We start from the raw sequence: 26,858 nt of genomic DNA, 5'->3' as shown, positions 1-26,858 counted from the left end.
CCACACACCCTGCTGCCTGGAGAGGCTACAGAACAAACAAACGGAGTCGTGAATATTGTAGTGACTCTGCTTTGGCAGGAGAATGGGGAATGCCTGAGCGGGAAGGATCCAGTTACACCAGGTGGTCTGCAGGAAGGGGTTTCTGGAGAAATGGAATTTCCTCAGAGGCTGAGGTGGTGGGCCATCCCTTTAAAAACGTGGAGGGAGGGAGAGAGAAGGGGAAACAAAAGGAGGCACTTAGGAGGAAGTCTACAGGCCCAGCCAAGCTGAAGGAAACTGACAGCAGAGGTCAGAGAGAGACTCCATGATTTGGAGACGTCATATGCAGGGGTGGGGCTCCCTGACTCTTACCAACCCCTTAAGAATGCTCAGAGTGGTGAGGAAGCAGATGCAGTGAATGGGGGTACAGGTGTTTCTTATTTTGTATGGATCTGTATATCTCTTGTGCTGTCTAAACTAGTGATCACTTATAGTTACTCTCTGCAAAGCCTGCATCTGTTTGCTTCACCTAGCGTGTGTTCCTGAAGCAGTGAACCAAGAGCCAGAGTGCCCCCCAGGCGGGAGCTCTGGGGGAGGGTTTGCTTAAGCAACTGGGGAGTCTGGGGGAGCCAGAAGAGATTTCAGGACCTAAGCAATTGAACTCTGGGGTCTTAGCTCTTCAAACGGGGTGCTAGAAAGAGAATCTGCATCCAAATGTGTGCCTAAGAATCCAGAGCCTGGATTCTGCTCAGACTCAGGGAAGCTTAAAGCACAGGGGCCCAGCATGTGGGACCCAACACAGTGGCCTAGTGACTGTCTATCCAGAGGATCTGAACCAGGGCAATAACACGTCCTGGGAATACCTCGCTGACTGGCGAAAGGGCTGCTCTGCTGCGTAGGAGGGGTGTGGCCAGAATGCACTGCACTCTAGATGTTCTCTGGTTTGCAGCACGTGGGACCATAAATTAGAATAACTCTGAGATTTCTCCAATTTACATGGGGGGGCAGGTCCCAGACGAGGCGAAGTGCAAAGGTGTTTTAAGGCTATCTTTCCCAGCCCCACCCAATCCCTGCTCCAGGAATGGCACAGCCGACAATCTGGCCCTATGATTCTACACTCTGGGAAAGGAACAGTGTTAAAGGGGAATCGATTGAGTTATTCCACATTTGAGAATGCTGATGAGTCCCTCCTGTTTGTTCTGTGCCCTGACATCTGATCAAGGTGGGAGTGTGTTTGATTAGAGGGCAGGAAAAGCAGGACCAAGATAAACAATGGGCCATGTTGCATATTATTCCCTTGGTGGAAATTTACAGCCAGAGATCATGCAAGCAAACACTAGGGCTATATAATTTTATAACCAGTTGTTACACTTGAGGACAAGCTGTGTCTTTGACCTCTCATTAAATCCCCGTGCCAAATGACGGGTCCATGCCTGTACTTCTCTTAGGGTGGAATCCCACAATCCCCCCTTTCACACAGGGCTGCCAGGTCAAAGAACACTTGTTCGCTATCCTAGTAACTCATCAGCTCCACCTGGGTTTTGGCTCCTGCTTAGATTTCCCTCTGACTGACCATGACCAGTATGAAAGTGCAGTGCCGGACAAAGAACTTGTTCCAAACCAAGTCCGATTTATTTATCCTGAGGAATACAACAGGGAGGAAATGGGTTAAAACAACAAAGGGTCTGTACACTCATTCTCATCCCCGTGCATTGGCCTTTCCTCGCAAGTTTAGGTAAACCTCACTTTGCCTCAGTCACGTCCCCACAGTACTGAGCTGGCTGCAGCTGCAGTCAGTGCCTCTCAATCTCTGGCCCTCCAGTCAGAGTCTCGGCTTTTAACTGATTTCCAGCTCTTTGTTTATGACAGTTCTTGCCTAAAAGGCCAAGGTTTCAAGCTGGTGTCTTCCCCCGCTCACCATAGGACCAGTCAGATTCCTGCCCCTACGTTAGTGGTTAGAGGAATGAGCACCTACATCGGTGCAGGGCCCACAAGCCATGGCAGCTCCCGTCGACCCAAAGTGCGGCTCGCTACCTTCCCTCAGCTATGCGGCCGCGTGGCAGGCTACAAATAGCAGTGCAGCAGCTCTAAAGAGCCCCGCAGCAGGGACTTGGGGGGGGAGGCGGGGTGGGAACTGGGGAGGGGAGCAAGTTGGGGCATGCAGGGTTCTGGGGGCTTCTCCCCTGGCCCCAGAGCTCCCTGCTGCCGGAGGGGAGGGAGGGGCCCCTCCCCCAGAGCTCTGTGCTGCCTGCCGGCAGGAAGAGACAAGCACCTTCCCCAGAGCTAGCTGCTGCTGGCAGGGAGAGGGCTAGGGGAAGTCCTCTGGCTACAGCCCTGGGGTAGCCTGCACCCCAAACTCCTCATCCCCTGACCCACCCCAGAGCCCACACCCCCAGCCAGTGCCTTTACCCCCTCCCCGCATCCCAACCCTCTTCCCAACCCTTAGCCCCCTCCCAAACCCCTCATCCCCAGCTCCACCCTAGAGTCCTCACCCCTGTCAGAGAGATGAAAAGAAAACAGAGGAACAAATTGACCAGCGAACATTTGAACTGCCTTACTGGGCTTGCGATGACAGATTACGAATACTGCGTGAACAAAGTCAAGGAGGAACAGGCACACTTCCGCTCATCCAGTTTTTAAAGTACGTTTTGCATTCTTCTGCTCTTAAAATGTTTCTTCGCAGAGGTGCCTTTTTAATTCCATATATTCTCCTGGTTATTATTGTATAAAAGGAGTATTGTCTTATTGTACAAGTAGACTGTTTTAGTTATACGAGTGGCTCTGTAACATTACATCATTAAGGAGTTGTACGCACTGGGTTAATTTAGTAGCTGGTGTGGCTCTCACACTGAAAGTTTTTTGCCAAAGTGGCCCTACTTCAAAAAGAGCGAAGAGCACTGCCCTATAGTGTCAGTTAGAGTATCTGCAACTGGGGCTGTCAACAGCCACTGTCTTTTGGTACCTGCTGACCAAAGCTAACTAGGTCAGACTTAACTCTGTTGTCTTTTAGCCAGCACTACAAGAAACACCAAATCCCAGAGATATATTGCTGTGGGCTGGCAAAATGTCACTGATATTTGTGTGTGTAGGCAGGGGCAGCTCCAGGCCCCAGCATGCCAAGCGCGTGCTTGGGGCGGCATGCCACGGGGGGCGCTCTGCCGGTCGCTGGGAGGGTGGCAGGCAGGCAGCCTTCGGCGGCATGCCTGTGGAGGGTCCGCTGGTCCTGCGGCTTCGGTGGAGCCGTGGGACCAGTGGATCCTCCACAGACACACCTGTGGAAGGTCCACCGAAGTCGCGGGACCAGCTGACCCTCCGCAGGCACGCCTGCGGGAGGTCCATCAGAGGTGTGGGATCGGTGACCGGCAGAGCGCCCCCCCAGCATGACGCCGTGCTTGGGGCGGCGAAATGTCTAGAGCCGCCCCTGAGTGTAGGGCCCCTTTCATTTGGGACAAAGGTAAGAAACAACATGGGCCTCAATCCAAAACACAGGCAAGTCACTACCCAAAACAAAGGCACATCTGAGTCTGTGTGCAGGTGGCATTGCCTCAGTAGCGTCTGTGTGTGTGAGAAGGGAAGAAACACAAGAGTGACAGCAGAAAGCCAGACACAGCTGAACATGCACAGAAAGCATGACCCTAATAAGAAGTTAGAGAGGGATCTTTTGGGCAGACGGCTTGCTGAAAAGAGCTTGAAATTGTGAGCAAAGAAACTGTCTCTGTTGCTTGGTTCCTCTTGTGCTCAGGGGAGCAGGACTTGGTACATTCTTTGTAAGAGAGATAACTGGCCCCATCGTCAATTTCTCATCTTAACAGAAACAGCTGGCAGGGCCCCAGGCTTTGGCTAGCTGCTCAGGGTAACGCTGATAAAATGAATGCGGGTATGTCCCACGTTCTCCACACGTGGATCACATTTATTGTTTTTAGGTGTGGCAGTTATGCAAGCGGAGATAAAGAGAATGAAAGCTCCTGGTCTGGGAAATAAATTGCTTATCAGCCAAGGCCAGAAAGGAAAATCAGAAATCTTTCCCCTGCAGTTGCTTGTTGCATAATCCCTAGGGGCACTCGAAGGATGATTTAGTGGTTTGCCTTCCGCTGACTCATTAGGTATTGACTACAAATAGAGGGTGGATGGCACCAGACAAACCAAGCCAGCCTCACAGGTGCTAGACTTGAGTCAAGGGCCTTGCCTCTTTCAAAAGCCTCATGGAGAGTAGAATCTTGCTCTGGTTCCATCTCTGCTCCTTTCCCACCAGAGGCATCTCTCCGAGGACATTACCGGCACACAGGAGAGCAAGTCTGTTTACCTTGAGCCAGCTGCAGTGGCACTGAGCCAAACACCCCATCGCCTTCCTCTGTGAGTGGATGCAGCTCACGTAGTAATTAAACCAGTTGTTTCTCAGGAGGGATGTAGCAAACAGCATCTGCTAGAGGAGAGTGACTGGAATAGGACTGAGGAAGGGGTGGTTCTATTGCAGGCTCAGTCGCTGGCCTGGGTCCTCCCAGCACAGCCACAATGCACGCCACTGGCTTATACTACTTAGACTCTGCTCCTCTGGGCACAGCAGAACACCAGAGGAACACAGGCTACCCATTGTGTGGGGATTTAAGGCCCAACTGGCAGCAGGAATAGTGCCGTTCCATTGAAGTGAGGAGGGGAAAAGGCAGAAAATCTGCACCTAGCGGGAGGATGAGCATGCTTCTTCCATGGCAGTTCTGGGGGAGTTTGGGGCAGCAGAGCTCAGCAGATTGATGGGGGCATGAATGGTGGATCTGCCGCTATGCAAGACCTGCCAGCTGAAATGCCACCCCATGGACATACTGGATGTGCAATAGCCACAGCGCCTAGTGCAATGGAAGCAGAGCATTTCCCTCACCTCAGGAGGCGGAGGCCATCCAGCTGGCACAATTGGTCATGTGTTTATCCTTGGCTTTTGCCTCACTTACCCTGTAAGTGCTATGAAGCATGTGAGAGGAGCTAAGGGAGGGTAATGTGGATTCCTTTCTTTATCAGGCTTTGAAAATTACCTTTGATTGAGGTCCAAGACTTGATATACTAAGAGCTGGACCAGTGCCAGAACAATACAGGAAACCTGGGGACCAGGTATAGGCATGACTGGTTTAAGGGCTGAGATCACATACAATTCCAGCACTGAGTGACATACTGTATAAAGCAATAGGGGCTTTCGAGCTTGGAGGCGCTCCTGTTCCCAGGGGTGTGGTTATTCCATGGCACAAGCAGGAGGTATGGGTGGGTGGCTAATTGCACGCCAAAGATGGAATGAACCCTTGTGCAGACTAAGTCCTCTCTGAACAGAGGTGAATTTCATCCGGCATGAGTGAGCACTACAGAAAATATACAACTTATCCCTGTAACAGGGTAGCTCATCCTTTAATGGCTGGAGGGCCTAGGGCTAGCCCAGACTGCTTCCTAGGCTTGGTCTACACTACGCGTTTAAACTGATTTTAGCAGCGTTAAACCGATTTAACGCTGTACCTGTCCACACTACGAGGCCCTTTATATCGATATAAAGGGCTCTTTAAATCGGTTTCTGTACTCCTCCCCGACGAGAGGAGTAGCGCTAAAATCGGTATTACCATATCAGATTAGAGTTAGTGTGGCCGCAAATCGACAGTATTGGCCTCCGGGCGGTATCCCACAGTGCACCACTGTGACTGCTCTGGACAGCAATCTGAACTCGGATGCAGTGGCCAGGTAAACAGGAAAAGCCCCGTGAAATTTTGATTTTCATTTCCTGTTTGCCCAGCGTGGAGCTCTGATCAGCACAGGTAGCAATGCAGTCCCAAATCCAAAAAGAGCCCCAGCATGGACCATACGGGAGATACTGAATCTGATCGCTGTATGGGGAAACAAATCTGTTCTGTCAGAGCTCCGTTACAGAAGACGAAATGCCAAAGCATTTGAAAAAAAAAATCTACAGGCTACACAGTGCTGCGTGACAAGCGTAACGGGAAGCCAGAGACTCAAATGGACGCTCATGGAGGGAGGGAGGGGGTACTGAGGACTCCAGCTATCCCACAGTCCCCAGCAGTCTCCGAAAAGTATTTGCATTCTTGGCTGAGCTCCCAATGCCTGTAGGTTCAAACACACTGTCCGGCGTGGTTCAGGGAATAGCTCGTCAATTTACTCCCTCCGCCCCCACGTGAAAGAAAAGGGGAAGAAATCGTTTCTTGACTTCTTTCAATGTCACCATATGTCTACTGAATGCTGCTGGTAGACGCGATGCTGCAGCCGTGAAGAGCAGTATCCGCTCTGCTCCTCTCCTCTCCCTGGTGGCAGATGGTACAATATGACTGATATCCATTGTTACCATCAGCCCGTAAGTGCTCCTGGCTGGCCTCAGGTGAGGTCGGCTGGGGGTGCCTGGGTAAAAATAGGAATGATTCCTGGTCATTCCCAGTAGATGGGACAGAACGGCTGGTAACCGTCCTCATCATAGCAACTGGCGGCTGAGCTCCATCAGACCGCTTCCTTTCCTGTGTAAAGAAAAGATTCTGTCCTGCCTGGACTATCATAGCAGTGGGATGCTGGGCTCCTCTCCTCCGCACTGCTTAATGTCCTGCCTGGACTGTCATAGCACGGGGAGGCTGCCTCCCCCTCATTTTATCTCACTAACAAGTCACTGTTTCTTATTCCTGTATCCTTTATAACGTCATGACACAAATGGGGGGGACACTGCCATAGTAGCCCAGGAAGGTTGGGGGAGGAGGGAAGCAATGGGTGGGGTTGTTGCAGGGGCACCCCCTGTGAATGGCATGCAGCTCATCATTTCTGCGGGATCTGACACGGAGCAGCTGTGCTCTCTGATACACTGCTTCTCTAGTACACTTGCCCCATATTCTAGGCAGGACTGACTCTATTTTTAGAAACCATAAAGGAGGAATTGACTCGGGGAGTCATTCCCAGTTTTGCCTTTGCGCCCCCAGCTGATCTCAGCAAGGGGCACCCATGATAGCAGCAGACAGCACAGAAGGACAGATAACCATCATCTCATTGCCAATTTACACTGGCAGCAGACAATACAGAACAACTAGTAACCATCTCTGCTATCATGCAAAAGCAAATGAATGCTGCTGCGTAGCGCTGGAGTATTGCCTCTGTGCGCGGCATCCAGTACACATACGGTGACTGTAAAAAAAAAAAAGCTGAATGGGCTCCATGGTTGCTGTGCTATGGCGTCTGCAAGGACAATCCAGGGAAAAAGGGCGCGAAATGATTGTCTGCCGTTGCTTTCCCAGAGGAAGGAATGAGTGACGACATTTACCCAGAACCACCCGCGACAATGATTTTTGCCCCATCAGCCACTGGGCTCTCAACCCAGAATTCTAAGGGCCGGGGGAGACTGTGGGAACTATGGGATAGCTACCCACAGTGCAAAGCTCCGGAAATCGACGCTAGCCTCAGACCATGGACGCACACCGCCGAATTAATGTGCTTAGTGTGGCCGCATGCACTCGACTTTATACAATCTGTTTTATAAAACCGGTTTATGTAAAATCGGAATAATCCCGTAGTGTAGACGTACCCCTAAAGGAGAGTAGCTTAGTCCCTATAAAGAGCAGCAGGAGGCTGCAGTAGCAGAGCTCTGAGACACTGGCTGGAGACAGAAGGAAGAAGAGTAGCTCTTGCAGAAACTTTGCAGTGTGTCCAGCTCTGGGGAAGAGGGCTGGGAACTCCCCGGCTAAGGGGAGAGAGACATTGAACTAGTTCAGGAGGGCCAGTGTGTACTCAAAGAATTAATGAGTTGGACCCCACATGGGGACTGCTTGAACTTCCTTTGGGCTGTTGAGTTTGTGTAAGGACTCCAGTGAAGGAGACAATGGGGCAGAGCACTGCATAGCAACTGTTAGCCATGAGGGGGCACTTGGGTGGCAGCCAACCCTGCAGCAGTTCTGCAGAAAAGGCCCTGGGGATTATAGTGGATGAGAAACTGGATATGAGTTAGCAGTGTGCCCTTGTTACCAAGAAGCACAACGGCATATTGGGCTGTATAATAGGGGCATTGTCTGCAGATCGACGGAAGTGATTATTCCCCTATATTCAGCACTGGTGAGGCCACACCTAGAGTACTGCACCCAGTTTTGGTCCCCCTACTACAGAAAGGATGTGGACAAATTGGAAAGAGTCCAGCAGAAGGCAACAAAAATGATATGGGGGCTGGGGCACATGACTTACAAGGAGAGGCTGAGGGAACTGGGATTGTTTAGTCTTCAGAAGAGAAAAGTGAGGCAGGATTTGATAGCAGCCTTCAAATACCTGAAGGGGGGTTTCCATAGAGGATGGAGCTAGGCTGTTCTCAGTGGTACCCGATGACAGAACAAGGAGCAATGGTCTCAAGTTGCAGTGGGGGCAGGTCTAGGTTGGATATTAGGAAAAACGATTTCACTAGGAGGGTGGTGAAGCACTGGAATGAGTTCCCTAGGGAGGAGGTGGAAACTCCCTCCTTAGAGGCTTTTAAGGCCCAGCTTGACAAAGCCCTGGCTGGGATGATTTAGGTGGGAATTGGTCCTGCTTTGATCAGGAGTAGGGACTAGATGACCTCCTGAGGTCCCTTCCAACCCTGATATTCTATGATTCTATAGCTTTTCACCTACAGATCTCCAGGTGCTTTATGAAGGTCAGTCTCAAAGGAGGGGTGTGCCCCTACAGGCAGGGTGGGAGTGCACAGCACCTATGTTCAGAGCTGTGTTGGCCATGCCTGAGCACATGCCAGCCAAGCAGGCACAAGCAAAGAGGCTAATGCCCCCAAGTACCCCTCCATTGACAGCTGGACCAGCAACCACAGCTTGAAAGGAGGTTGCTGTCTGTGGAGGGTGGGGCCAGAGGGTTTGTGAAAGAGGGAAGAAGGCAAGGTGGAGGCGGGTGGGAAGGAGTTCAGTCCAGTTCAACTCAATCCTTTGAGTTCAGTCGAGCGGATGTTTCTCTCTGGCCAAGCGTGTTGTCCCTTGTAGTGGCTGGTCCACAAAATAAGGTAAGAGCCTACTACTAACAGCGTTGATCCTTTTTAGCCAAAGTGCTGGAAAACTGAGAATAAAGGCCCTGGGTTCATTTCCCCATGACTACCTGTGCTGAAGTAGGAATCTTCTGCAATATTTTTATGAATTCTACTTCAGCCCAGGCACTGGCAGTCATGGGGAAATGAACACAGGGCCTTTATTTTCAGAGCCTCAGACATGACGCTTTTCTGATCAGCTGCATGCCATTCTAGGGGGTGTGATATAGCACAGCAGAGGGCAGCAGGAGAATGATCGATGGGAGATACGTAAGCCCCAGGATGATGAGACCCTTACTCTCTGTACAGGGAAGAGAGGCTGCTACAGATTAATTCGAGCACCTGAAACCAATTAAGCCAATTAGAGCACCTGAAGCCAGTCACCTGATTAACCCCCCCCCCCCCCGCTTCAATCAGATAGTTGGAGGAGCTGAAGCGGAGTGGTTTGGTGTTGGAGCGGAGAGCAGTTTGGAGGAGAGCAGTTTGGAGAAGTGCTGTGGCGGGCCAGAAGACCAAGGCCGTAGGTAAAGGGAAACCTGGCTTGTGCAGAGCAGAGGGACTCTACAGACACAAGTGGAGAGAGGTTAGGAAACCCCACAAGCTGAAGGGCTGGAGAGGGAAGTAGCCCGGGGAAGGAATTGCTAGTTCAAGAAGTTCATCGCTATCCCTAGGGCTCTTGGGCTGGGACCCGGAGTAGAGGGCGGGCCCGGGTCCCTCCCTCTCCATTCCCCTTTTCTGGGACACTAGTGGGACAGTTGATACCCCAGTTCAGGGGTGAGAAATGGCGCCCTGAACCCCCACAAGAGGAGAAAGTGTGGGACCCATCATAATAATGCCAGCAATTTGCCACAGGGGGGACCCTACCACTACCTCATCACTGTCCATGGACACCCGCAAGGGTGGAGTCTCACACAATACAGATGAGGATTTTGTGCATGATGATGAGGAGAATGTGCAGCAGGCAAGCAGACAATCTGTTCTCCCTGGCAGCCAGGACCTTTTCATCACCCTGGAGCCAATACCCTCCCAGGGTGAATTGTTCCTGGACCCTGAAGATGGAGAAGGTATCTCTGGTGAGTGCCCATTTGTAACTACACTACAGGGGTTAAAAGCAATTGTGTTTAATGTTTGATTTGCCCTGAAGAACTGGGATGCATTTGTGGCCAGTACAGCCACTGGAAAAGTCTGTTAGCGTGTCTGGGGATGGAGCGGGAATTCTCCATGGACATCTCCATGAAGCTGTCCTGGAAGTACTCTGAAAGCCTTTGCAGAAGGTTTCTGGGGAGGGCTGCCTTATTTCGTTCTCCACGGTAGGACACTTTACCATGCCAAGCCAGTAGCAAGTGAACTGGAATCATTGCAGCACAATGCATGACAGCGAATGGTCCTGGGTTTTGGTCACATTCATGCAACATTTGATCTTTATCTTTCTGTGTCAGCCTCAGGAGAGAGATACCATTCATGCTCACCTGGTTGAAATAGGGGAAGTTTTGTAAGGGAACAGTAATCCCCTCTGTTTGGTGATCCCCAGCACATTAAACCCTGGGCATGCTGGGCTGTTTGTGCTTAGCTAAAAGGGATCATCCTGGAGAACAGACATGCAGGGGAGGGTTGAGGGAGAGGTGTGCTGCACATCCATCCAGAAACCCGCAGCCCCTCCTTTTAAATGGCAACTGCAGGCCCTCCTTTTAAATGGCAAAACCAAGTGGCATTGGTTGCTATGGGAAAGGAGGGTGCTGCAGTTTAAAACCATTCCCACATGTTATGAACGCAGAGGCCAATCACACGTACCCTTTGGCTTACCATGGCTGCCTGGAAACTGAACTCTGTTGCACAGCCATGTGTGATGTGTCACTATACCAGCAGGCGCTCAATATAAAAGGCAAAATGCGACCTTGTACCTAAAACGTGTGCTGTCTGCTGTGAATTGCTTGCTTCACTGTGAAAGAGTCTCCCTTTTGTTCTCAGAAATGTATCATCTTAAATTCTACTCTCCTTTGTTCCCCCTCTTGCAGCTGCAAATGTTTCTGTGCCCCCTGTATCAACTCCATCCCTGAGGTTATCGCAGATTAGAAAAAACGCACTCGTGATGACGTTTTCAGAGCTCATGCAGTCCTCCCGCACTGATAGGGCACAGCTGAATGCATGGAGGCATTCGGTGGCAGAGGCCAGGAAAGCATCCAGTGAGTGTGATCGGAACACGCAGGAGGAGACGCTGAGGTTAATGGGGAAGCAAACGGACATGATGAGGCATCTAGTGGAGCTGCAGGAAAGGCAACTAGAGTACAGACCCCCGCTGCATCCACTGTGTAACTGCCTACCCTCCTCGCCAAGTTCCATAGCCTCCTCACCCAGATGCCCAAGAACGTGTGTATATGTGGGTGGGGGGGCTCCAGGCACCCACCCACTCAACTCCAGAGGATGGCCCAAGCAACAGAAGGGTGTCATTCAAACAACTTTGATTTGTGGTGTGGCTAGAATAAGCAATGTGGCCTTGTCCTTCCCATCTCCCCCACCAGGGCAGGTCTTAACTTGATATACCTGTGCTTCAGGGCGGGGGACAGCAGGTCACAAAGTTCCATGAAAGTGGCCTTACGCATGCGAAAGTTTCACAGCCACTGGGAATCATCCCAGACCTGCAACACTCTGCGGTCCCACCAGTCTGTGCTTGTTTGCCAGCCCCAGAATCAGTGTTCCACTGTATCAACATGCCCCAATGCCGCCATGATATCCCAGTCGCTACATGCCATGCTTTCAGGAACATCTGTGTCCATGTCCTCCTCACAATCTTCCTCATGCTGCCAGCTCCTAGCTAGGCTCTGCACAGAATAGTGCGCGAGGTGTTGACAATGCTCACAAAAGCAGTGTGCAGCTGAGCGGGCTCCATGCTTGCCGTGCTATGGCGTCTGCAGGGGTAACCCAGGAAAAAAGGTATAACACGATTGTTTGCCATTGCTTTCAAGGAGGGAGGGAGGGGAAACTGATGACATGTACCCAAACCCACCCGCGACAGTGTCTTTGCCCCATCAGGCATTGGGAGCTTAACCCAGAATTCCAAGGGGCAAGGAGACTGTGGGATAGCTACTGACCTAGTGTGCTTGGTGGGGACACGCACAACTGACTGTATAAAATCGGTTGCTAAAGATCGAATTCTATAAAATCCACCTAATTTCATCTTGTAGACATGCCCTAAAATGAAGCTCCCACCATGTAACACCCGCACTACACCAACTTAATTCCAACTCTGTGAGAGGTGCAGCGCTTAGGTCGATGTAGTGAGGTTGATGCAGTGTCAGTGCTAGTCTACACTGGCTGCCGCGGCAGCGCTTTAATGTGCCTTGTGTGGTCGCGGTGCAGCACTGGGAGAGCTCTCCCAGCACTCTAAAAACCTCACCTCAACAAAGGGCGCAGCTCCCTACACTGGCGCTTTACAGCGCTGCAGCTTGCTGCACTCAGGGGTGTGTGTGTGTGTTAATTGCCAGTGTAGACAAGCTCTCAGTGTCAACACTGCATTGCTTACATCGACTGGTGCTGCCTTTCAGAGGCCGTCCTGCAATACCCCCTGCTGACAGTTCAATCGGTGCAAGTTTGTAGTGTAGACTTGCCCTGGGGGTATGTCAGTACTTACAATTCTTCCTATCTAGCACTGTCTATATGGGGACTTAGCTCGGCTTAACAACGCTACTGGGGGACGTGGATTTTTCACATCTCTGACCGATGTAGTTTAAACGGAGCTAATTTGCTAGTGTAGACTAGGTCTGAGACGGAAGCCTGAACGGTGGGTTCACTGTTCCCCTGGCTGGGCCCTGGGCTGGACTGACCAGGATGGGCTGCGCTTTCACCTTCAGGTCTCTGGGCTAACCTGGGGCTTCCTATGCTGAGCTCCAGCTGCTGACTAAACCCGACGGATGTGACAGCGCTGGCTGAGGGGCATTAATCCCTGCACAGGGCACAAGTCTCCATGGGAGTCTGGCTCAGTGCGACTCGCTGCACGGAGCTCCCAGTGGAGCCCCAGAAGTCCCGTCTAGGAGGTGGTCAGGCAGCGGGCCCTGCCCTGGAGGAAGAGTGAGGCCCCTGGGGGAGGGGGTCTAGCCCACTGAACAGTTCCTCCTAGAGACTGTTCCAAAGCTGGGTCTGTAGCACCGATCCTCTGGATCAACAACACTGCCCAGCTCTGTCATTTTCTTTCTTTTTTTTTTAACACTGCATAATATTTGGTGTTTTCCTTAAAGCCCCAGCTCCAGGAGTCACGTGAATACATCAGAATCTCAGCCCCTCCCCCTCCCCTCCTTTAAAGCAAGTTGCTAGCTCACTTAGCTGCGAGGAAAGCTTGAAAATGTGATTCCTAAAGACTCAAAACCAGAAGGTAAACAAAGAGAATCTAACACTGATTCTCTTTAAAAAAATCTCATGATTTTGGGGGGCCTGACTCATGATTTTTGAATGCTGAATTTTTTCTATACTGATTCCTACTGGGAGCCACATGGCGGAGATGGCGCTGCCTGTATTTTCGCTGTAATTTTAAAATTCACTGTTTTGCCCTCCCTCTCTCCTCTTGCAGAGTTCTGACCTCCCGAAGATGCTATTTCCAAGCAGAGGTGCTAGCAATGAGCAGTGCCCGAGGTGAGTTAGGGCTAATAAGAGCTGTATATGGCTTTTAAGTGATAAATTACCTACTCGTGTTTTTTCTTTGCATTTGTTCTGGGAGGGCTGAGTTAGTCCAACCAGACTTGTCTTCTGGTTCTTGTGCACTGCTTGTCCTGGCCTTTGTTCCTATTATTACTGGTAATTAGTGCATTAGTGTGTCAGGCCCGGTGGTGAGCTGGAGCCGGTTCGCACTGGTTCGCAAGAACCGGTTGTTAAATTTAGAAACTAGTGTAGAACCGGTTATTAAAGGGGCTGGCAGGTTGGCAAACTCCGGTCTACGGGCCACATCCGGCCCACAGGACCATCCTGTCCGGCCCACCTGAGCTGCCAGCAGAAGAGGCTCCCTCGGCCTCTCCCCCACTTCCCTTCCCCCCCTTGCAGAGCTCCAGTGTGCCATACCGCCGGCGCCAGCGCTCTGGGCAGCTCTGCAGCTCCTGCCGCTTTGAGCGGCATGGAAAGGGGATGTGCCTGCAAGCTCCAGCGGGTCGCGCGGCATCCATATACACTACCCTGAGCAGCATGGTAAGGGGGCTGGGAAGAGGGGTTGGATAAGGGGCAGGGAGCAGTTGGAAGGGGCGAAGGTTCTGGAGGGGTGGTCAGGGGACGGGGAACGGGGGGGTTGGGTAGGTGTGGGAGTTCCAGGGGTCTGACAAGGTGGTGGTGGATGTGGTCAGGGCAGTCAGGGGACAGGTAGCAGGGCGAGTTGGGTGGGGGGTGGGGTCCTGGGTGGCTGTTAGGGTGGGGGGTCTTGGGGTGGTGGTGGTCAGGGGACAAGGAGTGGGGGGGTTGATGGGTTGCGGGTTCTGAGGGGGGCAGTCGGAGGCAGGACGTGGGTTGGGGTCGGATGTGGGGGAGACAGGCACGTGGGACTTGTACTCACCGCGCGGTTCCCTACCGGGTCTTCAGTGGCGGGGAGTGAGTGGGGTGTCTTCACTTGCTCCAGGTGAAGGACTCACCACCAAAATGCCACCGAAAATCCCAGAGCGAGTGAAGACACACACACACACCCCCCCGCGAAGTGCTGCTGAGGACCCAGAAGGGAACCAGTTATTAGGATTTTGGGAGCTCATCACTGGTCAGGCCTGTTGCTGGAAGACCCTCTGCAGACAGCTAGGTGACACTTCAGCTGCTATGGGGCCTGCTGGAACCCAGGATGGGTAGTTACGCCAAGCCACTCCTCTGCTGCTGTTAGGCCCGCTAGACACATACACTGCCTGACGCGGGCTGGTGAGCAAGTGAGGACAGGAGAGGAGCTGGAGCATGGAAAGTGTCATCTGAAAAGGTGAATGTCATAGTGACTTAAAGCTGGTTAATAACCAAAACTGCTTAGCAGCCTTAGCGACCATGCTTGCTCTCGTTCTCTAGAGTGTGCCCATCACCCAGGCCTTTGGGCACACTGACACAACAGTCATACAACTAATGTAAAAGACCAGACTGTCTGTGACAGGCAGCAACACTGAATCATGATCTCCAGCCTACACTGAGGATTTGCCTTGATTGTAACCCCTGGTGTTCACCGTTGTCACAGACAGCGCAAACTCCAGAGCTGGGATTTGCACCTGCACAACTTATCCCACGTCCGAGAAGGGCTAATCTGAGTTTAGAACATCTGCACAAGGGGGTTGTACCTGTGGAGCTTTGCCAGGGCCTGGCCACCCATGGCTGACATCCCTGGGCATCACCTACGACAGTGTCAGCACTGGTGCCACTCGAAGCCCATGACTCACCACTGATGAACTGTCCTGGTGGGAGCGTTAAAGGAGCCAGGGCTCAGGGTTAGATGACGGCATTAATGCTGTTATTCTTTATATTACTGTAGCACCAAGGAGCCCCAGTCATGGGCCAGGCTGCCACTGTACTGGGGGCTGTACAAGCACAGAACAAAAAGACCCTTCCTGCCCCCGAGCTGCCACGCTGAGGACCGCTTTCCCTGTAGCTAGCACTGGGGAGCTGCCGCAGGATTCTGGGTTCCAGTTTCCCAGAGCAGGCCTGGCCTGCCTCACCAACATTATTTCTCTGCGTCAGGGGCTGGCAGCAGGGGCCTAGGTGCTAGCATAGGCAGGGTCTGGGCATTTTACCACCACAGGGTAGCTGTATGTGAGACCGCGGTAGCAATGCCTGCACCGGACCTACCTAGTGCTTACTGGTTGCTGGCACTGGAGCAGTGCATAGTTGTGGCAGTTACTGAAATACGAACAGTGGCTTTGCTAGGGCAGATGCTGCTTTGCAAACTAACCCTGTATCTCACTCAAGTTAAAGCCCAAATCCACAGAGGAGCATCAGATCGACAAGTTCAGCCTAGGGTGGATCGACAAGTGTCCTCTGCCAGGAACCTCCTGCTTCAGGGCTGTTTAAAAGCCAAGGACAGAGCATTTACTGTGTGTTCTGTTGTGATGTGCATGACTGGTGCATTTAGTCCCCTCATAAACCATGAATCAATCTGTGCTGGGTTTGGCTGGATTGGACACTCATTGTTATGGTATTTACCTGGGAGCTGGAGGTACAGTTTTATTACCCCGACAGGCTAGCGAGTGCCCAGAGCAATCTAGTACATACGTGTGTCCTGTACAGCGAGCAGCCTGCCAGCTTGTGCTTTGTTGAAGCCATGGCAAGACACTAGGCCGATTCCCTGTTGTTGGGCCACCCATGTTATGCCATTTGCAGCTGCACAAAGTGGATGTAGAGCACTGCCATTCTGCCAGGCTGGCAGCGGTGTGACACGAGGTGCAGGGGCGCAGAACTGGGCCCACTGACTGCCGTGGGAGCAGGAATGGGGACAGCTGGAGAGGCTGACAGGACTGCATGAGATATTTGACACCATGTTCAAAAAGCCTCAGCATGATTTATTTTAATATTGAAAAATTTGGTCCAGTTTAAAAATAAAAACAAAAAACCCCCAAAGGCCCTGCTGTTTTGTTGCTTGGGGTCGTGTTTGAGAATAGCAACGAGACACTTTTCACCCAGTAAAAACCATGCTGTTTTAAGAGCTGATGGGAAAATGTTTTTGTTTGGTTCTTCCCCTGGGGGGAAATTGTGACAAATGGAGTAGGGGGGAATCCCACTGAAAACCCCCAGACTCATTTGTGGGTTTTGTTTTGTTTTTCAACTTTTGAGCCACAAACAGAATAACTGTCAAGTTTGCGATAAAAATTTTCAGCTTTGAGGTATTTTTTTTTAAATGAAAATGTCAAAGGAAAGGAGACATTGTCTGTAGGAGACCTTTTATTTAGTTGAAATCTCAAGTTTCTATTTTTTTTAAAAAGGACAATTTTTCTATCAGCTTTACAAGCCCTGTGTACAGTGGGGTTTTGCCCCAGTTCCAGGTACGATTGTAACCACACAGATACAAGCCCTGAGTGCAGACAAAGGGCTGCTCCACCCTGAACACTTTTTGCTGGCATAGCTGTTAGCCAGGGTGTGAATTATTTTACCAACAGAGCTGCATCAGCAAAATCCCTAGCGTAGACACAGTTATGTGAGCACAGACTCTTTCTACCAGTATAGCTCATTTCATCTGGGGAACCCTTTTCCCAGAATAAGCTGCATCTAATTAGCTGGACCAGCAAACCTGTCTGATATAGACAAAGCTAAAGGAAACCACCGATAGTCACCATTTGCATCAATGCCCTGATTCTCCACACCCTGCATCCAGTGTTGTCATTGAGACCAGCGCAAAGTGAGTAGCAGTGGCACCACTTTCTACTCAGTTTACACTCAGCACAGGTGTCAACGTGGATACAGTTGGGTGACTCTGCAAGACTGGGGCAGTTTTTGCCGTTCACACATTGCAATGTGAAAAGGGCCTTATAACAAAAATCCCTCCAAGTGAAAGTGTGGTGGACTGCAAAATTACAAATCTGTGGAAGTTAGTGGCACAAACATTGCCTGTGTTCTGATAGTCTAGAACTTACTGTAACCAGGGACCTGCCCAAAGCCCCAAAGGGGGACTTGGGCACCTAACTCTGGAGTTTAGGCTCTTATGTCGCATCGTGGATAGCACCCTAATGATTAGCATTCCCTAGTGCCACACAGATCGAAGGGATAGCGCAGGCCATTACATTTCACCCAGCTACCCTGGTGTTGAGCCCAATAGCTTGTGTTCAGCTAAAGCACATTCCAGAAAGCCAGTCTGCAGTGAAAGCCATCAAGAGGTGGAGAATCCATTGCTTCCCTGGGGAATTTGTTCCAGGGGTTAATCCCTAGGGGTCTGCTTAAATCACAGAGAAATACACATTTTTCTAGGGGTTGCGAATGGCATAAATAGCACATTTTGCTGTTCACATCAATGACATTTGCTATTTATGCTGTGACCAACCCATGAAAAATGTGTGATTTCTCCACAGTGTTTCTCAAACTGGGTGCCCTGACCCAAAAGGGGGTCGCAAGCCTATTGTGGGAGGGTCACAGTATTGCCGCCCTTATCTCTGTGCTGCTGCTGGCAACCGTGCTTCCTGAAGCTGGGCAGCAGGAGAGCGGCGGCTGCTGGCTGGGTGCCCAGCTCTGAAGGCAGAGCCATGGCCATCAGCAGTAAAGAAGTAGGGATGGCAATAACATACCATGCCACCATTACTTCTCCACTCTGCCTTCAGAGCTGGGGGCCGGAGACTAGATTTTACGGGGAGGCCAGATTTCATGGGCTGTGACATGATTTTCATGGCTGCAAATTTTGTAGACCCCTCTTAATCACCTTCAGTGGTAGACACTAATTCCTAATTTCTAATTTGAATTTGTCTAGCTTCAGCTTTCAGCCGTTCGTTCTTTTTTTGCTTCCCTCCCCTTGGTTAAAGACCTCTTTAGTACTCAGTAATTTTTCCCAGTGAAAGTCCTTATACCCTTTTTGATAAGCTAAGCGGGGACTTAAAAAGCTCGATCTCATTGTCAGATATTTTCTCCAGCCCCCATTTTTCTCAGCTCTTTTCTGCACCCAGCTCAACTTTTCAACACCCCTTTAAAAACGCAGCCCCCCGAACTGTCCATACTGTTTCAGTACCAGTCTCACAAGTGCCCCTGCACAATGGCCTTCCTCTAGCATATGATGACTGTTCCAGTGGACTGGGCAGAGGAAATCAATTTGTGATTCAACGGCCATGAAGGCGGTTCAGCAATGTGCTGTGTGCATGGAAGATGTGCTGGTCACCCACTGCAGCTAAGGAGATCCCCAGGCGTAAAGATTCTTCGTGCTGCTGGAATCTGGCTTCCACAGCTAGAGAGTGGGACTGCCCCTGTGCAACGGCTTTCTCACACAATAATTTCCCACACAGGTTTTCTCGCAACTCTCATCCCATTAACATCTATTGTCATCATCGTCAGCAATGGACTACCAATAATAACAATATCTTCTAGATGCTCACAAATTTTGTTTGATTATTTGCTTTATTATCTTTTTGGGCACCAAAGGTAAGTGACTGCTCTATAATTCCCTGAGCATCACTGTGCCTGATCTTTCGGTGCCTAGAAAAATCACAGGACCATCTCGTGAGCCACAAAGCCAAGTTCGGCGCGTGGGCTCTCTGTACCGTGAAGGGGGAGAGACAGGCACCTTAGAATGTGATCCCCAAAGCCAGCAAGCTAGGCAGAGGCTGCCTACACCAGCCAAGGAGAGATGCTGATTGGCCGGGGAGGGGGGATGTTGCTAAGCCCTGCCCCCTCAGAGATAGACACCTAGCTCTGCTTGGAAACCCGCTACCTGGAGTCTGGACGTTTAGGCACCGAAGGCATTTCTTGTGCCTACCTTGCCCCACCCAAAATGACTGGAGGAGGAGCGACAGCACCTGGTAACTTGCATCACAGTGCTTAGAGCATGCTCCTAGGATGTGGGAGACCCAGGCTGCATTCCCCTCCTTCTGCCTGACAGGGAGAAGAGATTTGAGCAGGGTTTCCCACCTCTCAGGAAGGCATGGTAACCACCAGGCTACAGAGCCTCTGCTGTGGGGCCTGCTCAGTCCCTCCTGGTGAAGCTGTTCCTTTCTGGATAGATCATGACAGGCTGGCTGGAGCAGCGGACCAGGACCAGGGCCTCCCATCTCCCAGGGGTGCCCTAGTGACAGGCTGCAAGTTGCTCTCACCCTCCTCCCAGTCCTCTACTGGCCTAATGACTGTTTAAATACTCATCCCCTCCTCCTCCTCCAGCTGGATTCTGGGTGGGAGCCAAACTGGTAGGCATGGTCAGAGGACCTAGGCGGCCAGACACCTATCTCACCCTCATCTGCAAATCGTTCTGAGGATCAGCTGGGAGATTAGGTCCAGACGCCCAGAGGAGGCAGCAGCGCACATGCCCCAGGGTCTAAAACCGAGGCATCAAGGGAATTTTTACAGTGGACAGTTAGGTGCCGAGTGAATTTCGGCACCTCCAGGGTTAGGCAACAGCCAAGCAGGAGTGGTTCGTGCAGGGCCGGCGCTACCATTTAGGCAGCCTAGGCAATCGCCGAGGGCGCCAGAATAAATGGTGGGTGCCGTTTTGCCGGAGGGGGTGGCAGGCAGCTCCATTGGAGCTGCCTCAGTGGTGCCTGTGGAGGGTCTGCTGGTCCCGTGGCTCTGGTAGAACTGCTGCAGTCGTGCCTGCGGACGGTCGGCTGCTCGCACGGCTCCAGTGGACCTCCCACAGGCACGACTGTGGCAGCTCCACTGGAGCCGCAGACCAGCGGACCCTCCGCAGGCACCACTGCGGCAGCTCCACCGGAGCCACAGAGCACCAGACCCTCCGCAGGTACCACTGCGGCAGCTCCACTAGAGCCGCGGAGCACTGGACCCTCCGCAGGCACCACTGCGGCAGCTCCACTGGAGCCACGGACCAGCAGACCCTCCGCAGGCACCACTGTGGCAGCTCCACCAGAGCCGCGGAGCACCGGACCCTCTGCAGGCACCACTGCGGCAGCTCCACTGGAGCCGCGGGACCAGAGCGCGGGGCAGCAAAATTGCCGTGCGCCTAGGGTGCTCAAACCCCTAGTGCCAGTCCTGGGTTCGTGTGTGTCTTCACTGCAGATGCAAAGTGTGTTCTTAGCTCAGGTCAGCTAAGCTGGGTTCAAACAGCAGTGCAGACACATTCACTTGGCTTTGCACTTGGGTTAGTGGCTTAAGTTAAAATCTGAGGGTGAACTTGAACTGCTAAACCAAGTGTAAAGCCGAGTTGCCGTGTTTTCACTGTATCTGAACCCAAGCTGGCTGACCCGAATTCAGAACCCACGTTTTCCATAGGGAGGGCATAGCTGGTGGTGATTAATCTTAGTGTGGGAAACAAGGCTGAAGTGTGATTCTCTCTCTCTCTTATCTGAGAGATTTGCAATATATACCCCATGACCAGGAGTTTGAAATGGAATAAACAAAATAGCAGAGGTGGAAGTGCATATTGAATAAATTTTCCTGCCAGTTATTTATGGTGGGTTCTGATCAAATTAGCCACTTACGCTCGCCAAAAGCCTTAAGCGTAAGGGGCAGCAGTTGTTTTGGTGTGTACCATGAAATGAATTGGTTCCTGATAAGATAAAACAGAAAATCAAATTAACGAGTGAACAAGTTATACGGTAACCCTCCGCCATTGCTCTCTACCACAGATGCATTTCAGGTTATGCTGTGATTAGCCCATCCTGAAAAAAAGGGTTTTTTTGGCTTCAGTTTAAAAAGGGAACAAAATTAAAACCAACAAGTTTGCACCAGCGGGCGGGGGGCTCAAATCATTTACAGCTACCAATTTATTAAGCCACACAGTCCCTTGTGAAACAGACAGATTACACAGATGGGTCACTGGATGACCTGGTTTGTTCATTCTCTCAGAAGCACCTGGCATTGGCCACTGGGCTAGATGGACCATTGGTCTGACCCAGTATGGCTGTTCTTATGGAGAAACTGAGGCATGGAGGTGAATGTTAGTTCAAGGTCACATAGGAAGTCAGAGGCACAGGCAGGAAAAGAACCCAGGCTGTGTGTCCCTATCACTTGGCAATACACCCAGTCACAAGCCTACAGACTCTGCTGTAGCACTGGGCCAGATCCTGATCTTATTACATGGGGTTATGTCAGATTTACAGAAATTGAAATCACTGAGTTACTTCAGCAGGTTGACACCAGAGTAATGAGATCAGAATCTGGCCCAGCACATTTGTAAAGGCAGAGAGAAAACAGTCACTGTTCTACTCAATTTTGCAATTTCAGGTGGCTGCGTTTCATCCTGATGATGTTTAATGTAATCATTTTACAGTTCCTCTTTCTCTCTCATTGGCCAAAGGTCTGCAGCCCCAAACATTGTTTTATGTGTCATTATACTGCTTACTATAGAAAAAAATGAGCTCTAAACCCCTCTTACATTCCAAGTGCTTACATGGTTTAAAAACAAGACTCTACTTCCATTACTCATCTGCTTTTTATAGGTGCTGTTAGTGCCAAGAGATTCTGGAGTGATGACGTTTCATGGCCACCACCTTCTTTTCAGCCAAGAACGAGACATGTCACTGCTCCTGTTAAAGGCCTGGCAGGGACAGTGCTTGCCAGGCAGTGCCCCTTGCTCTGGGCAATATCTTAGCAGGCTGTGACTCAGGTGAGGTTTCATCCAGCTAACCATGCCACTTCATGCTGGGACTGGAGAGAGGCTAAACCGAAAGCAGGCAAATCAAGTGGCAAGGCACTTTCCTTGCGAAATCAGCTGGCCTGGGACTAAGGATATGTCTGCACTTGGAGCTCGCACTGTGAGTCCCAGCTCGAGGAAACATCCACACCAGCTCTGAGCGAGCTCGCGCACCAACCCCAGGGGGTAGCCACAGCAGGGCGAGCAGCAGGAGGAGTGTCTTTGGCCTCTGGCTCGGGGTGGCTAGCACCTACCACTCACGCTGCCATGGCTACCTTCCACTTGTAGAGCAAGTGAGATGAGAGTGGCACCCCCAGCTCCAGGGCTCACGTACTCTCAGGCTGGGCCGTCTCTTCCAGGGCTGGTGCAAGGATGTTTCGCACCCTAGGTAAAACTTCCACCTTGTGCCCTCCCCTGTCCCCAAGCCCCGACCCTGAAGCGCCACCCCCTGCAGCAGCTCCCCACCCTCCGCCCTGAGGCACCCTCCCACCCCAGCTCACCCTGCTACGAGCACGAGCATCCCGAGCACGCCATCACTGCTTCACTTCTCCCGCCTCCCAGGCTTGCGGTGCCAACCAGCTTAGGTGCCGCAAGCCTGGGAGGCAGCAGAAGTGAAGCAGCCTGGGGTGGGGGCTAGCTGGATCCCCCAGCCCTGCTCTAATCCCAAGTGGATCAGAATCCACCATACATAATTGCCAGTGCAGGTCCCCAGTGCTACCAAATGTGAGAGCACTCAGCTAGAATGGGCCGTGACATGTTTACCACTGTCCCATCCAGACCTAGACACCAAGGGCCAGCCTACATGGGGGGTCCACCTGCTAACACCGGACCGTAACCCTGCCCTTACCTCCGGGCCTTTGCCAGCCTGTCAGTGGATGATACGGCTCTTTACGCATGGGCTGTGGGCACAGCAGGGTAATAAGCAACATGGCTGCTATTTAGTCAGATAGTGTCCCCCCATTGCTGCAGGAGTGGAAGGGAAATATCACGTATATGGATGGCCCCAGAAGCTGCATTGCCTTGCAGTGTGTGTGCGAAAAGAGAGCACAACCTTTGCCTGCAATTCTTTTATCTCATCTGTAGATCAGCTTGCAATGCACTGCAAAGCAAATACATCTTTGCAGGAACTGGTTTGCAGTAAAAAGTTAACAGCACTGATTAAAAATGCCATGTGCAATTCCTGTGCCTAATTTTGGCAATTTACCTCATAAAATGTAATTGTAGCTGGAATCTCAGTACATTGCTCCAGCTATGGCGCAAGGTGCCCTTTTCTGTCTCTGTTCTGCTGCTGCATGACACCTGCTTGCCAAGCAACCTGTCTGTGGTGCCCTCCGCTTGTGTCTGGGGGGGCGGGCACAGTCCAGGCTGTTTGCAAAAGGGGTGTGGACGTGACACAGGTGGCCTATGGTTGTTGAGTTTTGAGGAAAATCAAATCCTTATAGTTTTCTGTCACCAGTGCACACAGCATGACGAGCGCAGGTGGGGGGTTATAAGCCGAGCAGGTGGAGAGGGGTTTCTGGCTCCACTGGCACGGCGGCAGGCAGCCAGCACCTGGAAAAAAGTTGTTAGACTCCTGCTATGCAGCTGTATTGCTGTACAGCACGTCATGCTGACAGGCAGAGCTCCACGGCATTTGACTGTCTGCAATGGGTTCTTGTGTAATCGCCGAGTGCCAAGTCATGGCCCTTGCCGTGCGGTGCAGGGAGCTTTGTGGAAAACCATCCAGCACCTCATTTTTGGGTGTAGTGATGGCACTGCCTTTGAAGTGTGGTCCAGGTGTTCAGGGTAAGGGCAGGAGGCAGTGGAAGCATTACCAGAGGCCCTCAGGTACCTCTGCTGGAGCTCTTTTGATTTTCCTCGGCCCTGGGACCGTGGCCATCATCTCCATTTGCTCTCACGGTGTCTTGTAGACGTCAGTATTTCAGTGACTCTTTGGTAGGTGGGACTGGACAGGCAGAAATCCAAAGAGGGCATTCGAGTCCAGGAGCTCCAGCGGGCTCCATGCAGTCGTGGGGTGGGGATGGCTGCTATAATGGGTATATGACTCCGGCTGTCTGTAAACCATTCCCCGGTATTGAAAAGGGGCACACATGGCTGCATGTCAGCCTTTAAACAGTGAGCTGACATCCAGTCAAGATGACCCCAAAGCTGTGGAGGGCACCCAGCTGGACAGACAGGCCAACCCAGGTGGGATAGCAGGGGGAGGATTAAGAACATAAGAACAGTCATACAGGGTCAGACCAAAGGTCTGTCCAGCCCAGTATCCTGTCTTCTGACAGTAGCCCATTCCAGGTGCCCCAGAGGCCCCTTGTACCCCCATTTCCAGCTTCTGGCAAACAGAGGCTCGGGACACCATCCCTGCCAGCCTGGCAAATAGCCATTGATGGACCTGTCCTCCATGAACTTATCTAGTTCTTCTTTGAACCCTGTTTTAGTCTTGGCACAAGTGGAGTAGATAGGAGTGCCACCACACAAACTTTACAGTGAACAAACCCCTGTGCAGGGGAGTTTCTTCTCTCCTGATCCTGAAGGGGATTCATTACTGAGACCTAAAACGCCAAATAATTCAGTGTAAAACGTGTGTGTGGCTGCCAGGCACGTTAATCCAATCTGGAACGTCCCGTAGACATTTAGCCAGCCACATCTTAGTACTTGTAGCATTTCCTCAGAAGTCAGCCATTCGGCTCAGCAGCCAGAGAGGCCAGGAACCCAGCAGGGAGTCGTTCAGCCAGCCAGCCCTCCCAGAGTGACCTGGCTTTTGGATGGAGACAGTAGCTCTGGGCTCAGATCTTGAGCTCTTCCCACATCCCTACTCAAACCTGGCTTTTCATGTGGCTTCCAGACATTTTTGCCCAAGCTCGACGTCCTGCCCACCACAAGGGTTCACGTCCTAAGCTGCTGGGCAGGAGTGGACGGGAAAGCTGGCAAGCTGGGAGCTGCAGCCGGCCATTGGGGGAGACAGTGACAAACAGCTGGGAGCTGCAGAGAGAGCCTCTGCTTTTCCTGCTGCCTCTCCCCAAGGAGCTAAAGCAGAGCCCCCTCCCTGCTGCTCCCAGCTGTTTTCTGCTGCCTCTCCACACAACTAACACCTGGGAGCGCAGGAAGGGACCGCTGAGGATAAGAAGGGGTGTGTGTCTGGGTGGGGGTGTGTCAAGTATAATTCCCAAATCTGGACCTTAGCGTCCAGGATATGAGTACTAGCATAAAGTCCTCTAAGCTTAATTACCAGCTTAGATTCTGTAGTGCTGCCACCAATCAGGAATTTTTAGGACCTGATACCCTCTGGTCCCCCCAAAAACCTTCCCAGGGGACCCCAAAACCCAGATTCCTTGAGTCTCACAACAAAGGGAAATAAACCATTCCCTTCCCCCTCCCTTCTTCCTCCCAGCTCCTTCCCGCCCTGGGAACACTAGGAGATCGCCTGATTCAACTTCCTGAATCACCACACCGAGAGGAGTGTTACCTTCCCCCTCACCCAGAGGCAATACAAGCTGCGTGAATATAACACAAAGAGAAAATTTATCCTTCTCTTCTCCCCACCAATTTCCTGGTGAGTACAGACACAATTCCCTTGAAGCTTAACTAGGAGAAAAAAAAAATCAAACAGGTCTTAAAAAGCAAAACTTTTAATAAAAAAGAAAGAAAAAAGTAAAAGGTTTATCTCTGCACTTTAGATGGTAAACAGTTACAGGGTCTTTCAAACAATAGAAAGAAACTTTCTCCAGCAGAAACACAATTTAAGCTACTTCCAGCAAGTACACATATGTAAATGAAAAAAAAAAAACAAATTAAAAGGCTATGACCGCCTTTTCTTACTTACAATTCTGAATAGATAAGAGACTGTAGCAGGGAGATTGGTAGAAACCTGGTTGCACCTCTAGTTCCGTCCAGGACCCAGAGAGAACAAAGCCAAACCCCAAACCCACAAACAAAGGCTTCCCTCCACGACATTTGAAAGTATCTTGTCTCCTGATTGGTCCTCTGGTCAGGTGTTTGCAGGTCACTGTTTGTTAACCCTTTATAGGTGAAAGAGACATTAACCCTTAGCTATCTCTTTATGACACGCCCCCCAAATCGCAGACAGTGGAGAACCTCACTGGCGATGATTTCTTCCTATAACTTTAGAATAAACAGGTTAATACAACACATGCACCTTTACATATACTACTAAGTATGTAAACTACAAGACTTTCTACATTTTAAGGACAAATTTCAACCAGTGGATTCTGGGAAACTTTCACGAGAGAGTGCATCAGCTATTTTGTTAGAAGCTCCTGAAATGTGTTGAATTTCAAAATCAAAATCTTGGAGAGCTAAACTCCATCGAAGCAGTTTGTTGTTGTTTCCCTTGGCAGTATGAAGCCACTTTAGAGCAGCATGGTTAGTTTGTAGCTGGAACCGCCGTCCCCAAACGTTTGGGCGTAGCTTTTCCAGGGTGTACACAATGGCATAGCATTCCTTTTCACTGACTGACCAGTGACTTTCCCTCTCAGACAGTTTCTTGCTGAGAAACACGACAGGATGGAAGTTGTGATCCGGTCCTTCCTGCCTGAGAACTGCTCCTATACCATGCTCAGATGCATCTGTGGTTACTAGGAATGGTTTGTCAAAGTCCTGAGCCCTGAGCACAGGGTCAGACATGAGTGTCGCCTTAAGCTGGGTAAA

At 51.2% G+C, this 26,858-nt stretch overlaps 1 protein-coding gene across 4 annotated transcripts; it reads left to right on the top strand.

The window, feature by feature from the left end:
- The first annotated feature begins 2,152 nt into the window (after positions 1–2,152).
- LOC127038595 (uncharacterized) lies at positions 2,153–25,742 on the top strand. Of its 4 annotated transcripts, XR_007770712.1 has the most exons (5): positions 2,153–2,620; positions 9,842–10,062; positions 13,551–13,612; positions 22,000–22,166; positions 25,582–25,742. XR_007770712.1 is itself a non-coding variant. In XM_050931288.1 (4 exons), the coding sequence occupies exons 1-4, from the start codon at positions 4,736–4,738 to the stop codon at positions 14,148–14,150; spliced, it is 606 nt and encodes a 201-aa protein (XP_050787245.1). In that variant the 3' UTR covers positions 14,151–14,178. The 4 variants fall into 4 exon arrangements, 2 of the variants coding, with proteins under 2 accessions (XP_050787245.1, XP_050787246.1); XR_007770713.1 differs by lacking the exon at positions 22,000–22,166; XM_050931288.1 differs by lacking the exons at positions 2,153–2,620; positions 22,000–22,166; positions 25,582–25,742 and adding exons at positions 4,736–4,925; positions 14,018–14,178.
- Positions 25,743–26,858: the final 1,116 nt, after the last annotated feature.

This window comes from Gopherus flavomarginatus, chromosome 21 (assembly GCF_025201925.1).
Source record: "Gopherus flavomarginatus isolate rGopFla2 chromosome 21, rGopFla2.mat.asm, whole genome shotgun sequence".
NCBI lineage: Eukaryota > Metazoa > Chordata > Testudines > Testudinidae > Gopherus > Gopherus flavomarginatus.
This window is presented reverse-complemented; position numbering and strand designations above follow the sequence as displayed.

Coding starts and splice junctions, on each gene's coding strand:
- LOC127038595 (XM_050931288.1), top strand. CDS start 4,736: ATGAATGGTGGATCTGCCGCTATGCAAGACCTGCCAGCTGAAATGCCA. Junction 10,063..13,550: donor AGATGGAGAAGGTATCTCTG/GTGAGTGCCCAT, acceptor CTCCTCTTGCAG/AGTTCTGACCTCCCGAAGAT. Junction 13,613..14,017: donor AGCAATGAGCAGTGCCCGAG/GTGAGTTAGGGC, acceptor CCCCCCTTGCAG/AGCTCCAGTGTGCCATACCG.